Raw genomic sequence first — 15,852 nt, 5'->3', positions numbered from 1 at the left:
CATTGAGTACCTAGCAGAGTGTCCCAAAGTCTAACATTTTTCCCTGCAATGAAGTCCTTCATTCTGATATTTTTGGCACTATTCATTCCTTTATGTAGATTCAAGTTTCCATATTGTATCATTTTTTCAACCTAAAGTATTTAATACTTCCTTTAATGTTCTTGTAATAGAGGTTTGCTTGTGACAAAAATATCTTTTTTTTTTTTTTGTCTGAAAATGTCATTATGCCTTCATTTTTTTTTTTTTTTTTTTTTTTGTGGTACGCGGGCCTCTCACTGCTGTGGCCTCTCCCGTTGCGGAGCACAGGCTCCGGATGCACAGGCTCAGCAGCCATGGCTCACGGGCCCAGCCGCTCCGCGGCATATGGGATCCTCCCAGACCGGGGCACGAACCCGTATCCCCTGCATCGGCAGGCGGACTCTCAACCACTGCGCCACCAGGGAGGCCCTATGCCTTCATTTTTAAAGGATGTTTCCACTGGATATAGGATTCTAAATTGACAGTTTTTATTTTCTTTCAGTGTATTAAAGTCATTCCATTGTTTTGTACCTTGCATTGTTTATGATGAGAACTCAATAGTATTTATCTTTGTCTCATAAATGTCTTTCTTTTGTAGCTTATTTTAAGATTTTCTCTTTTATCATTAGTTTTTAGCAATTTGGTTTTGATATGCTTTGGTTTTGTATTTTTCCTACTTGGAGTTTTTTTAGTTTCTTGGATATGTAGATTTATATGTTTATCTATTTGATATATTTTTTAGTCATTATTTTTTCTCCTTCCTCTTTCTTCTCTTTCTGTGATTCCAGTTACATGTATGTAAGACTGCTTAATATTGCCCCACAGCTCACCGAGGCTCTGGTTCAGTTTTTAAGCTATTTTCTCTCTCTTTTGCTTCAGTTTGGATAGTTTCCGTTGCCTTGTTTTCAGAATCATTTTTCTTTTCTTCTGCAGGGTCTAATCTGCTGTTAAGCGTATCCATTACATTTTTTATTTCATGTATTTTATTTTTCACCTCTAGAAGTTCCATTTGGTTCTTTTTAAATGTTTCTACTTTTCTTCTCTTTATGTTAATTTTTCTTTTAAGTCTTTGAACATATTTATAGTAGCTGTGATAAAGTCCTTATCTATTAATTTCATCATTTCTATCATGTTTCTGTTGACTGGTTTTGGATCACACTTTCCTTCTTCACTTCTTGATTGGATGATAAACATTGAAATAGTATATTGTTTACTGTCTGTGTTTTGTTGTCTTCCTTTTAAAAATGTTGAGGGTTTTTTGTTGTTGTTGTTGTTTTAGTATATTAATTTACATGTGAATCAGCCCAAACTTTTGGACGCTTCATTTTTAAGTTTTGTTCAGGTGGATCTAGAACAGTACTGTTCAATAGGAGTTTCTGCAATAATGGAAATGTTTTGTATCTGTGCTTTTCAATATGGTAGCCACTAGTCACATTTGGCTACTAAACACTTGAAATGTACCTAGTACAATTAAGGAACTAAATTTTAAAATTTAATTAATTTAAATAACAACATTTGGCTAGTGGCTACTGTATTGGACAGTGCAGGTCTAGAATTACCTCAACTCTTGTGCCAATTTATTCTTACTCCTAAGGAGTGATCTTTCTGAAGTCTTTATACTAAATGCCCTGCAGATTTGGTGAGGCATCTCTGGCTTTTTAGAACTTGAATGTCCCCTAGTCTCATGCAAGCTGCAGCAGTTGTTCAGTTTACAGCTCCCCAGTAGTTATTCTTTAGCCAGAAATTGACCTTCCTGGCCCTGTACAGTCTCACCCTACCCACATACAGTTTAATACTCAGCTGAACACTCAAGGGTACCCCTATCCAGGTTTCTAGAACTCTGTGTGTGTCTGTGTGTGTGTGTGTGTTCTGGTACTGTGCCCCACAAATTTCAGCTTCCTCAGCCTTCCTAACCAACCATCTCTATCTCTTTAGCTCAGCGAGATAACCAACCTCTGCTTGGGTTCCCTGACCCTGTGCAGCAGCCTCCAGCTGAGGTGATACAGGGCTTATCTCGTTTGTTTCCCCTCTCTCGAGGATCACAGTACTGCACTGGCTGTTGTTTAGTATCTGAAAAGTTTAGTATTTTTGTCCAGTTTTCTAGCTGTTTATGGCAGAAGAACTAGTCTGGCACCAGTTACTCCATCTTGTTTTCAAGCCAGTAGATTATGTCTTACTAACACCTCTGTTCTCAATCCGGTGGTAGTGTTTGCTGCCTTTGTTGGAGACTGTAGCACATTAAATTGGAGATTTTTTCATCCTGGCAAAATTATGAATTTTGTTCATTCTTCATAAGGATAGCAATTGATGTAGGGATCCTGCTATTTAAAAAATGTTCACAACAAAGTTATTCAATGTATGTCACAAATTAGTGGGTTAAATTTTTAAGTACTTAAAGGTGTAAGTATTGAGACTACATTTCTACCCTGAGATGAGAAAGAGGGACAGATATAAGTTTGGTGTGTTTATTTTTAATGAAATAGAATAAACAATCACTATTTAAAAATCCACCTGTAACGTTTTCTGTTGTACTATTACTGCCCAATAGCCAGTTCTTTCCCAGTCTTTACAACAGCCCACAGAAGAAGGCAGTACTGTAATCTCCATTTTACACAAGGAAACTGAGACACAGAGAGGTTAAGCAACATTAACAGGGTCACAGCTAGTAAATGGCAAAACTGAGATTTATATGCAGTTTGTCTTGCTTCAAAGCCCATGTTTTTAACTGAAAACTTTCAGAAGGTCTAACAATGTGAACAGTATGCATATGAGTATTTGAGATGTAAATTTTATATATACATAGTCACTGTATTCCCATTTTCAGATAAAGAAACTGAGACTGAACAAAGTTAACTGACTTTCTTGGTGTCATAGATAGTAAAAGGTAGATTTGGGATTGCAGCTATGTGTTTGGGTCAAAGAACTACCTATGTGGATAGTCATCAGAGTTCTGTTTTTTTTTATGAAAAAGTGATATATTGGAAACAAAAATAGGGGTAGACATTAAGTAAGTCATGGTATAATGCAAGTGATAAAATCCATACAACTGTTTTTTTTTAATGTGAAAGAATACTGACAGGGAGAAAAGTGGTATGCAAAAGGATAAATATTTGCTTTAAACATATAAACATTTATGTGAAGACCTACTTACCCTTGGTTTATCCCTAAAATGCTGAAACAAACAATGTTTTTATTGATAAACATATTGAGACTTAAGGTGATATGTTTCCAAGGAAATAATGTTAAGGGAAAAATCCTTGCTTTATAGTAATTTCTGCTATGAAATAGGCTTTGTTACAGAATTACTTCTGTTTCTCTTTTAGTCTACAAATTCCTATTTTTTCCACCTAACTACTTTCATTTTATCTATTCCAAATATTTACAAAACTAGATTTCCTTTCACAAATGATTTATGTTCTGTGTAATTTTTCTGGAAGCTGTTGGCAGGGGTCTGGTAACCATTAGTTTAAAAAAAAAGACAAATAATTTTCTAGGAAGAACTATAGTCTCCATGTTTTTCAACTCCGAAATATTTAATCTTCATATTAAAATAATTAACATATTCAGATTGGCTTTTTATTGGCCTAAATAGCTGTTATAAGAAAGAAACTACTTGGCAGAGTAATGGTGAGTAAAGAGGAATTATAAGAAGGCAGGAAAAAAGAAAGAACAGCTCTCTGCCCTCAGTTTCCTTTTATGCAGAAGGCATAGGCTTGCACCAGCTGTAAGACTGCAACAGCAGAGCTGAAATCCCTAAAGGCAATGTGACTGATGCTCTTATACCAACCCAAGCAAGCTTTATACCAGCTTCTCAGTAGTGTCTTGCTCCCTGTGGTGGGCTACTAGTGCAAGTTCAACCCTCCTGAACCTTTCATTCTGCTCAGGAGAAAGAGCCTCCGGGCTGACACACCAGTTCATAGAGGGTCTTGAAGTCTGGAGATAAGTGAAGATGAGATGGCCTCAGACTGAAAAATATTTCCACCTACTTCCATTATTTCCAGTATCATATTGAGGGATTTCTTTTGTGACATATGGTCACCCCACCTGAGAATTCTACAGGGTTTACGAAAGGCAAAGCCTGACTTTCACCCTCACTCATAGCAGCTGTCCCTAAACTCATAGTTACTGTGGTTATTAAATTACTCATAGGGAATTGATCTGTTATAGAAATTACAAGAATATTTATAAATACGCCTTCCCTCACGTTTGCTTTAGGAGAGGTTTCATTAGATGGGCCCTTCTTCGTGTCTAGAAGTCTGTAACACTACAATCTCCTCAAATCTTTTCCTGTAAGTATAGACCATTATTTTAAATGTGATTTTAAATATCAGTGTTTACCTTTTTGGAGAACTATTATTGCTTGAAATTCACGTTAGAAACAAAGATTGCATCATATAGTTAAATAACCAGATGTCTTTTTTTTAAAGGAACCATTTTTAAAAATAAATTTATTTATTTTGGGCTGCATTGGGTCTTTGCTGCTGCGCTCGGGCTTTCTCTAGTTCCGGCGAACGGGGGCTACTCTTCGTTGTGGTGTGCGGGCTTCTCATTGCGGTGGCTTCTCTTGTTGCGGAGCACGGGCTCTAGGTGCGCAGGCTTCAGTAGTTGTGGCACGCAGGCTCTAGAGTGCAGGCTCAGCAGTTGTGGCAGGCAGGCTTAGTTGCTCTGTGGCATGTGGGATCTTCCTGGACCAGGGCTTGAACCCGTGTCCCCTGCATTGGCAGGCGGATTCTTAACCACTGCGCCACCAGGGAAGTCCCAGATGTGTCATTTTTTTTAAATGTTGAAATTTAAAAGTAATTTGGGAGAATTTGTTTTTGTCAATGTTGTCAGATATTAGTTATGTTAACATTCATATTATAAATAACAAATATATTCTTTTTTTTTTTTTTTTGGCGGTACGTGGGCCTCTCACTGCTGTGGCTTCTCCCGCTGCGGAGCACAGGCTCCGGACGCGCAGGCCCAGTGGCCATGGCTCACGGGCCCAGCCGCTCCGCAGCATGTGGGATCCTCCTGGACCAGGGCACGAACCCATGTCCCCTGCATCGGCAGGTGGACTCCCAACCACTGCGCCACCAGGGGAGCCCAACAAATATATTCTTAAAGAAAAATCAGAAAATACAGATAAGCAAAAAGAACATTAAAAATTTCACCCAGGGAATTCCCCGGCAGTCCAGTGGTGAGGACTCTGCCGAGGGCACCCATTCAATCCTTGGTCGGGGAGCTAAGATCCCGCAAGCTGTGAGGCACAGCCAAAAAAAAAAAAAAATTCACCCATTTAGAAATAATTAAGATAGAAGAGGAAGAAGGAATCAAAAAAGGTAAAAGACGTAATTACTATTTCATCTGTTTTTAAGATGCATATCTTCAAATTTTAACATCTCTGAAATCAGGATGTGTGAAGGAGTTTGCCTTTTTTAGTGGTACATATAACAGCAATGCATCTTAAATTTGATGGTCTTGTATTCAATGAAATACAGTAATAGATTGATTGTTGTTCGGGGTATAGATCCTTACAAATAGAATAGCAAATCTGAGTGACAAAACTGCATTGCACAAATTGCTTGCACTGATTTGAGGAAGCACTTCCAATAGCAAAGTGCCTCTCTGGAACTGGTGTCTAAGGCTTGCTGAACTCTGATTCCATTTCTGTCCTCCTCTTCACTGCCATACCACTCCAGAGGCGAAAGGGAAATAGATGGGACTTGGTCCTGGCGCTATAGAGGGTGGCCTTAGCAACCATGCTTTAAGTCCCACAGAGAAGAGACTGGCAGGAGCATCCTTCTGAGGCCCTCTCACCTTCACTTTATCTGCAAAAAAAGTACAAATCACTGATTAGTTTTTGAGATAGTAAATAGCTGTTAAATTTAGAAAATCTTTGATAAGAGTGACTTTTATGCTCTTGTGTAATATTTCATGTTAAGTGGTTTGTTTCACTTACTGGGTAGTAAATATTTCTATTTCATTATCCTTCTCATCTTTTTATTATAGTATACAAGGACATAGCTGTTTAATTCAAAATAACATCAATATATAATCAGATAGCTTTTTCAGACTTACCCTGTACATATCTATATATTATTTAAATGCAAGGCAAGTATCATGTATATATGTACTTTATTTTTTATTAGCTATTTTATTTTTACAAAACCTGTAGTTTGTTTTCTTCTAACTAGGAATTTAATGATTTCTTCCATTTATATATGCATGCAGGAAACAATGAAGAGTGAAAAATATAAAGAAGAAATTAAAATGAAAACCAAAGACTTTCATGAAAAAGAAAAACTCCTCAGAGAAGAGAGCAACAAGGAACACTTGGCTCCACCAGTTCAAACTCAGATTAAAGGGCATGCCTCCGCTCCGTACTTTGGAAAAGAAGAATCCTCGGTGGCTCCCACCAGCACTGGTAAAACCTTTCAGCCAGGATCCTGGATGCCACAAGATGGCAAGAGCCACAATCAATGAATGCACTGTGGTAAAATCATTTCATTTATATATGTATGTGACTATTTTAACAAGTAAAAGTAAAAAGTTACTTTGTATTTTCTTACTGTACAATAGTTCTCTATTCCAGTAAGCTTAAGAACTTGTTTCTACTATGCATAAGAAGTGTGAGGTTATGAACTGTAGGAACCTAACTTCTTTTAGACTTAAATCCTTCACTTGATTTAGTCATCATCCTCTGTTTATGAATTTACTTAGTTTTTTTTTCCTCTTTGAGTTGCTCCCTTGAGAAGTATCTTGTAGCTGTAAATGCTCAGTACATTTTAGATCCTTACGATCATTTAGAAACCACCCAAAATATATCTTCGTAGAAAATGATAAGGGTAAATATTGAACTGTCCTAAATGATGAAATATAAAAGGAGAAGACTGCTATTTCTGTAGAGGCACTCTGTAAGATTCTAAAGAACTAATCAAAATATGAACTTGGATAAAACACGTGGAGGCCAAGAAAATTTATTTGATAAATGAAAAACACCCTATGATATTGATGAGTAGATGGGACAAAAGCTATTTTATGGTAGGATTGAGGTTGGAGTTTTAAAGAAGGAATTAGGACCAATGGAAGTAGACAATCTATCACAAAAGTCTGAAAAGATGGTAAACAGAGAAATGGTAAAGTAATTGCAGTTCTGTGAGGTTAAAAATTACTCTGAAGAAATAGAAAATAGGGCAGAGTTCTCAGAACGTGATTCCACTGATAGTGGAGATAACAGTGATTTCTATATTGGAGAAAATTATAAACAGATGACAACATTAATATAGATTATATATAAAAGTGTCATACATTTTCTGAAGTACACAACCAAGTTTTTGTTGCTAACAGAGTTCTAATTCTAATATAGAGGTCTTCTAACAGTGTTTGACATTGTAGCAACTACTCAATAAATATGGACTGAAATTTTTACTTAATATTAGAAGATAAAATTTTTAATTGCTTAAGAAATAAACTACAGAAAAATACAACTTTATAAAATGTTATACTAAAACAAGTAATCAAATGTAATCACCATAATACTTATGAAATGACAAAAAAAAAAGCCCCTAGGTGGTATATTAACGTTCCAGCAGCCCTGTTAATATCAAGTTCATCATTCTGTCTCTTTACATTATTACAAAGTAGTATTACATTTTACCAAAGAAGCAAAAAAGGAACTAGCTATTAGGCAATATAAAAAAAGATAAAATTTGTTGTATAATTGACTGTAAAGTAAGATGTTCTTGAACCCCAGGTTACAGGAAAAACTGTAAATTCTAACATGCTAGAATAGAATGTTTCTACTGCCAAATTCCTATCAGCTTATTAACTGTATTCTATATACATATTTTACAAAAGTTTGTCGGGTAGGCTGTTTATAAATATCTTAATGTATGACAGAATTTATGTTAATTTTAATTTTTATGGTTTTCATTTAAAAATACCTGTTCTACATAAAAGAAAATCTTAGCCAACAGTTATGTTATATAAGAAGATGATACTGGCCCACCCATTATTAGTAAAGTATGCACTTTCAAAGTGATTTTGAGAGGTGGGAATAAACTTTGTAGTAATCCATCCACACTCCTTTCCTCAAGACTAACATTTTTAGGATGACTGGTTACCCTGTTAGGTGGTATCAGAACAGAGTTCTGAGAACATTTAGTCCTACATAAAAACTGAACTATAATCTTGGCCTAATTAAGATTGCCTTTCTAAACAATCTTGTTTTTATATGTGGCTTTTAAGCCAGACACACGCAAAGCAGAATCAAAGTTTCACATAAAATATTCACTTGTCCACCATATTTCATATTTTAAATAGTTATATTTGGGGAATTTACAAGTTTTTTTTTAATGAAAATGTTTTTCTTCATCTTTTCAAGACAGACTCCAAAACCCATGCAGTTTTTTTAATTTCAAAAGTTAAAATGTTCATTTTAAAATAATTAAAGTGGGGCTTCCCTGGTGGTGCAGTGGTTAAAAATCTGCCTGCCAATGCAAGGGACACGGGTTCGAGCCCTGGTCCAGGAAGATCCCATGTGCTGCGGAGCAACTAGGCCCACACACCACAACTACTGAGCCTGAGCCCTAGAGCCTGCGTGCCACAACTACTGAGCCCACATGCCACACCTACGGAAGCCTGCGAGCCTAGAGCCCGTGCTCCGCAACAAGAGAAGCCACGACAATGAGAAGCCCGCGCACCGCAACTAAGAGTAGCCCCCACTCAATGAAACTAGAGAGCCCACGCACAGCAACGAAGACCCAACACAGCCAAAAATAATTAATTAATTTAAAATAATAATAATAATTAAAGTGTCATACATACCTTAAGTACTCAGATAAATCCTTCCTGACTTCCTGTGCCTCTGCTATACATGCATATAGCATTTTTTTTCCCCAAAGGCCTTATTATACAAACTGCTCAGGTATACATGCGTTGCCTTTTGGGTTTAACCATATAAATCTAGCCTATTAGCTATGCCTTGGATATCTGAAGTTAAAAATCAAAAAAAATGGAGGAAATAATTTTTCCCCATTATGTTATCCTTTTGCATTCCATTTTTACTGATTTCTGGCTCTCATTTACTTCCTAATTTCATCAGCCTTGACCCAATACCATCATACTGACCTTTTTAATGCTATCTCATTAACCACATTATCTAAAATGTAACCTGAATTCATTTAGACTAGGCTTTCTCAAACTATTTGTGTTCTTTGGGGGAAAAGAACAGAGAGTCTATGATAGTCAAAGAAGGTTAAAAGACTCCAGGAAATCATGAAGAAATGAATTGTCTTATCTTGTGTTTCCCAAACTTTTGGTATTTGGTATTTGAACACGGAATCCCCTTTAATGTTTGAGAAATACAGAATTTGTCCTTATATATTACAGATATGAAGTAAATCAGAGTGATCCTATAATCAGTTGCAAACCTGAAAGCAATCATTCCTAAATAGGTATCAGACTTCCTCTAACTTAAAACCAGATGAGGTATAAAGTGCCCTAACAGGGCTTCCCTGGTGGCGCAGTGGTTGGGAGTCCACCTGCCGACGCAGGGGACACGGGTTCGTACCCCGGTCCGGGAGGATCCCGCATGCCACGGAGCCACTGAGCCTGCGCGTCCGGAGCCTGTTCTCCGCAGTGGGAGAGGCCATAACAGTGAGAGGCCCGCGTACCGCAAAAAAAAAAAAAGTGCCCTTAACAATGGGTGACGAGCTGTTAGTTATAGTGGATCTCAACATTGGGTTTCTAGCTTGCAGCATCCGAAGCTTATTTCCAGTTTGCTCACTGTAATTTCAGGAAATAGGTTTAAAATCCCCTTGCACATCTGATATAGTAACACCATGCTGAAGTTTACCACATGGACACTATGGATCAAATTCTGATGCACAAACTTTTTGGTGGTAAAATGTTTGTTATAGGCAGCTTGTTTGTTTTTCCTTCAAAACCAGCCATAAAATGGTAATTGATTATATTAGTTCTAAGAATTTCAGAAACAACATAATAGGTAGGCAGTTTTTAAAAGAATTATTCTGGGTAACAGTAAATGGGATTCTTGTAACCATAACAGTAATCTTTTTACAATAAAAGATTGATTTTTCTGAAGACTCTCAAACCTCATAATACACAGTCCCCAACTTAATTTTTCAACTTTACGATACACATTCACATTCAACAGAAACGTTCTTTGAGTTTTAATCTTTTCTCGGGCTAGCAGTGTGCAGTAGGACACTTGTGATGCTGGGCGGTGGCAGGGAGCCACAGCTCCCAGTCAGCCATGCAATCACAAGTAAACAACCGATACCCACACAACCATTCTGTTTTTCACTTTCAGTACATTATTCAGTAAATTATTTTCAGCTTGCAATGGGTTTATCAGGATGTAATCCATTTTAAATTGAGGAAGCTCTATAGTCTCTAATTTACACCACCCCCCAACACACACAAACATATAGACACATATTATAAAACCTTGTTGATCTTAAATGTGTAAAAAGGCTCCATAAACTTTGGGAAAAGCTGAAGAAACAATGAATGGCCTATGCCAAACAAATACAAAATTGTATTAAGACTAACAGGGACTACAGAAAAACCTATTTTAGTTAAATACCTTTAAATTGTCACAATGAACAATGAAACCATAGCTTTAGTGGATAACTGTAAGTTTTGTTTAAATTTCAATGACAGTATAAAAAGCATATCCTTGATCACCTGAATAATTTGTAATTAAACACTGAATTATTTCAGTGCTTGGAGCTGCAATGTGTTGATCACACTGGCACCAAGTAGGAACTGACAACCTAAAATGACAGCAATAAGTATTGTTCAACCAGTCCATAAGCATTCTCAGAGGTCCTTAGGTTCTCATATTTGAGAAACATTGCTCTCAACTTTTACAAGTACAGCTGACCCTTGAACAACATGGGTTCGAACTGTGTGGGGTCACTTATACACAGATGTTTTTAGTGGTAAATACTACAATACTACATGATCCAGGGTTGGTTGAATCCACGGATGAAGAACTGTGGGTACAGAGGGACCTCGGAACTGCAGATATGGAGGACCTGCATATAGGAAGGAACAATGTATAGGGAGGGTCCACTATAAATTATACAGGGATTTTTGACTGCAAGGGAGGACTCATGCTCCTAACCCCACAAAGAAAAACAAAGCCCAGGGTGGTGTTCAGGGGTCAACTGCATGCTTACCTATAAATGAAATTTGTAACCCTCTGAAAAGTCTAACTTCTATAACATATTTAACTTGAATTATTACTCCTCCCCCCACAAAAAAAAAACAAAGCCCAGTACCTCTTTATAAAAATGTATCAAATTTATTTCAATATCTAGTTTCATTTTTAAGTTAAAGCTTTTAGACAGTTTTTTTGTAGTTTAAAATTCATTATCAGGGGTGAGGAAAACATCAATAAGCTATTAATTACTGACAACAAATAAAATTATTAACCATGCATTTATAAAAGCCATGTTAAAGAGTAAAAAGTTCCAGTTATACTACTTAACTGAAGGAAGTATCCTTCAGTCCTTTATTTCTAACTATAACACATTCTAATTTTGACATGATTTACACCTTTTTCACCCAACTAATACTATGCTAAACAAAATTTTTCCAACTGTTAAGCCTTTCTTTACCATTTATGAAATATGACTTAACTGTTACTCTTTAAAAGTTCCCTTAAAAGAGATGTGAATTTTAATTTTCACCATGAACCTGTTTGATCAAAAAAGTAAAGGACATCACTACCACAAGAATTAAAAGAATGGAATGAAAAACAAAAGTGGTATTATATAATCAGTAAATTATTTGATAAGACATTTTAACTACTTCACATTTCTACTTATAGCACAAGTGAGAATTAATTTGTTCCAAGGTACTACAAGGTTTGGCATTTTTACTCCAAGCTTTAAATCATAGTGTTGCTCTACTCAAGTCATCTCTAAGAAAATGGCAGTGTTCATAAGTACAAAAATTGTTATATCCAGTAAGTGGTAATCTACATGGTCAAGATAATAAGAGAATTCTTTATAAAATTAGATTTTTAAAAATGCAGAATGTCTGGTAATTACCAGTATCTCAAAAGCTAAAATGAGAAAAATACAGAAAATAGAAGTACTCGTTGAATAATAATACTTTGCTTTGAGGAAGCCAGAAATGATTCTATTTCCAGAAATAAGTAATAATGATAAAAGATGTGATTAATACATTGTATCTCTTTTAAGCCAAAGCATGCTTTTCACCTCAGGACAATTCTGATTTTTACATTCTTAATCTCCTTTGTCCAGAACAGGACCCCATTTTAAGCCATTATTTGAATAGAGTCCATAACCTAAAGCCATTTTTCTCCACAGGATGTTTTCACTTTAGTACATACGCTGCAAAAAGGCAAATGACTATGTCAGTTATAAAGAATCTGTAGCATAATAAATGCCAATTTACAGTGACTGTCAACAGACTTCTACACCGAAGCCTAAAAGCTGCTATAGTACAGGTGAGAATTAACATGATTCTTCCACATGCTCAGACTTCATTTACTAAATAATAGTCATTAAGATCTGAAAAGAAACCTTAATGGGTCCTTCCAAAGCTGCATAATTTTCCAGATGATTTTCCTCTGGTTGCAGAGCCTGTTCATTCCTTCAATCCTTTTTTAGTCGTTTAGCTTTTGCAATATTTTCTTGACGTTTTTGTTTCTTCTTTTGCTCCTTTTCCCTGGCCTCAATCATCTTGGCCAATTTCCAAGACAGTACAGCACTTGCTAGAAACAATGGAGTTAGGGCCAGAATAACTGTTGTAAGGAAGCCATATGGGTCCTTTGCAGCCCATTCCACAACATACTCAGCCCAAGCCTTTATATCAAACATCTTTGTAGAGGCCTTAGGAAAGCAGGGGGTGGGGGGAGAGACAACAAGAGAAAAGACTATGTGGTTAATCAAATTTTGAAAAAGGTACCCCATACAATCAGTTAACTCAGAATTCCATTATCACTCAATAGTTTGGTTGGTTGTTTTAAAAAAGTACTAATTAGTACTATTTTAATAAGGACTAATATTTCTAGTAAGAAAAAATAATTCACCTAGGACAACCAGAAGAGTGACACTTAAAAGATGTGAAGCTATAGAAGATAAAAGGAAAAACCATGTGGAATCTGTCGTAAGGACTAGGCATTCTCATATGTCTCCTATATTCAAGACAAACTTTATTTAGCAGCAGAGTTTTAAAAGAATTTTGAGTTTTATGTGCTCATTCCAGGAAACAGCTGAATCCCATTGTCATTTTTTTACATGGCCTTAGTACTATTAAGTGCTAATTAACAAAAGTACAATCATCACATTTGCTATTTGAAAGCCACAGAATATGTGAAATGCCTGGAGAAAGGGAGGTAGTGGATGGCTGTTTCCAGGAATGAAAAGAGAGGGTAAGGGAACCATAATATCCATTCATATGCAAAGAGATATAAGCAAAAGGTGACATGCTATTTTATGCCCTCTTTCAGCTTTGAGGACTCCTATTTGAGGACATAATTTAGTAAATGAGAACACCTTTAATAGATGAGAAAATTAACCATTACAGGTGCCATGCATTTTGTTCCGTTTTGAGTTGCTAAGGGAGGGCCATCTGGCAAATGAGGATGTTGTGGATTTGAGTGACATTTTCTATTTTGCCCCAGAGGCTTTTCAACCTTCATGTTTGTGTCGATCTCTATTCAAAGTGGAGAATTAGAATACCTGGGTAGGAATGGGTGTATATACAGTCACTTAAAATTTCAGCTGGCATTTAAAAAATCATCTACCTTATGCTTGAGTAGTGATCTCTAACTTTGTCCTGGGATTATTAGCCAATCACAATTTCAGATGACCCTTGGTTGGTTGTCTTCTTTAGCTCTACCATACACTTCTGAGAGAATGCTTAAATTCTATATACTGGTTGGGTTGAAAAGAATAGATAAAAGAAAAACGTTAAAAGTCAACTTTAAGGAATAATTATAATACAGTTTTAAATGGAAAATTTCTAAATTCTCTATATGCAACCTATAAATGACATGTAAAATCGCCTGGCACATTAAATACATTTAATATCTATTGCTTTCTAATTTTAAGAAAGAAATAATTACAAAATGGTAAATGCCCTGTAAGAAAATCCTAGTTACTCGAGATCAAATATTTTACTCAATTACTTACTTCAAAAATAAAATTATTTACGAAGTTCACTAACATATAAAATAAGTTAGCTCACTGATATGTTACAGCATATCCATTCCCAGATCTTGAACTTTTTATACTAAAAAGGTCAATTATTTGTTTATAGGGTTAGGTATACAATCGCAAAATCAAACACCGCTTTACTCTTAAAATGTTTTTTTTTTGTCTCCCTATTATACAGTTTGTGTTCTTTATAGAAAACCCAGAGATAAACAAAACAAAATATATATCACCCACAATCCCATCACCTACATAAAACTACCATGACTGGTTTTAATTATATCCTATCACAACTTCTTCATATTTTCAACTGAAGACACATTTAAAGTGCCTAAGATATCGTTAAATATCCTAGCCTCCCCACCCCATTCGTAGGGTCCCACCCACACAGTCGAGCCTAGGCTCTACGGATATCTGTTTCTTCAGCTTCTCCAGCCCAGTAATAAATTAACTAATGCAAGATTCAGAGATGAGCAAAAGAACTTTGCAATAAAGAGTAAAGCGGAAGTGAAGGACTCGGTTATGGCCGAGTTTTAGCCATTAACACAGAGAAAGGAGTTACCGTCCACAAGACACACACCTCCCATGCACCTCAATTTCGGACCCCAAGCGCACACGCCTCCCACACTCCAAGGAATATTTTCTTCCTTCCGAGAAGGATCGGCCGGGCTTGATCTCCGGACCAGACCCGCGCGGCGCCTAAAGCTGCAGCTGATGGCACCTCACAGCCATCCGCACTTGCCCTCCTTCCTTGTGTTTTCCTCGCTCACCCTTCCTTCCTCACCGCACCCGGCCGCCCGCCCCTGGGGCCACGCTCCCCAGACCCTCCACCTCGGCGAGCGCGGGCCCGGCGGGGCTCGCATAACGGGCGGCCCCCGGGAATCCAGAGGTCGTCCCCGCCACACCTTGGGCCGTCGGCGCCGTGGCCGCCTCCGCCGGGCACGGGGGCAAAACTGCGGCTGCGGCCACCACCGGCCTCCCCGGTGTCGCGCCCGAGACGGTGAGCTCGGACCCCCCACTCCCAACTAACCTCCAGGCCGGAAGCAGGAAGGCGGAAGCCGCGGCTCTCCCGACCCGCCCACAGGCCGGCCCTTGCCTGGATCCGGCCTGAGGAAGTCGAGGGGCCAGTTTCCGGCTGCGCCATTGCAGTGTGGGGCCCGGGACCCGGACTTCGAGCACGCGGGGAGGGCGGGGCGGCGCCCGGGTTTCCGGGGAGCGGCAGGTGAGGCCGCGTGGGGCGAGCGGCGGCGCCCGGCTGGTCGCTGGCTCGGAGCCCGAGTCTCGCGCCTTCTATCGGGGCGGCGTCCTGCCTGAGGCTCGGGTGGGCTCCGGCCTCCGGGAGCCGGTCCGGAAGCACGGAGGGCCCCCTACCTTTGCCCCTGAAGTCAGCCGGGGAACAGCCGCTCCCCTGCAGGAGCCCGGCTGTGGGTGGAGGGCCCCGGTGGGTAAGGTCCGTGACCCTGGGAAACTCCAGCCAGAGAGCGGCGGCAAGAAAGGAGTGGGTTCCCACAAACCGCCCAGAGTCAAGGTGAGGGTGACACGGCGACTCTTGAAGGATTCTAGCGAGTTCCTCGGGTTCACACCCCACTCTTTGACCCTCTCATCTTCGGGTTGGACAATAGTTAACGCCTCACGT

At 38.3% G+C, this 15,852-nt stretch overlaps 2 protein-coding genes across 3 annotated transcripts in view; one reads left to right on the top strand and one right to left on the bottom strand.

The window, feature by feature from the left end:
* NDUFAF2 (NADH:ubiquinone oxidoreductase complex assembly factor 2) overlaps positions 1 to 6,547 on the top strand; it is a 159,417-nt gene extending 152,870 nt beyond the window's left edge. Inside the window, exon 4 of the mRNA XM_079703299.1 lies at positions 6,232 to 6,547. Coding sequence (XP_079559425.1) covers positions 6,232 to 6,483 — 252 coding nt within the window. The 3' untranslated portion in view covers positions 6,484 to 6,547. The remainder of the gene's footprint in view (positions 1 to 6,231) is intronic.
* On the bottom strand, positions 5,433 to 15,294 carry SMIM15 (small integral membrane protein 15). Of its 2 annotated transcripts, none has more exons than XM_079703300.1 (4): positions 15,247 to 15,294; positions 13,808 to 13,937; positions 12,582 to 12,890; positions 5,433 to 5,828 (listed from the first exon to the last, which is right to left on the bottom strand). In XM_079703300.1, the coding sequence occupies exon 3, from the start codon at positions 12,876 to 12,878 to the stop codon at positions 12,654 to 12,656; it is 225 nt and encodes a 74-aa protein (XP_079559426.1). In that variant the 5' UTR covers positions 12,879 to 12,890; positions 13,808 to 13,937; positions 15,247 to 15,294; the 3' UTR covers positions 5,433 to 5,828; positions 12,582 to 12,653. The 2 variants fall into 2 exon arrangements, with proteins under 2 accessions (XP_079559426.1, XP_079559427.1); XM_079703301.1 differs by lacking the exon at positions 15,247 to 15,294 and adding an exon at positions 14,797 to 14,860.
* Between the last annotated feature and the right edge of the window lie 558 nt (positions 15,295 to 15,852).

Source organism: Hyperoodon ampullatus (assembly GCF_949752795.1).
Source record: "Hyperoodon ampullatus genome assembly, chromosome: 4".
Classification (NCBI taxonomy): Eukaryota; Metazoa; Chordata; class Mammalia; order Artiodactyla; family Ziphiidae; genus Hyperoodon; species Hyperoodon ampullatus.
Note: the sequence above shows the minus strand (reverse complement) of the source record. Positions and strands in the feature narration are given on the sequence as shown.

Bases quoted from the DNA above. Each gene is read 5' to 3' on its own strand.
- SMIM15 (XM_079703300.1), bottom strand. From the start codon at position 12,878: ATGTTTGATATAAAGGCTTGGGCTGAGTATGTTGTGGAATGGGCTGCA.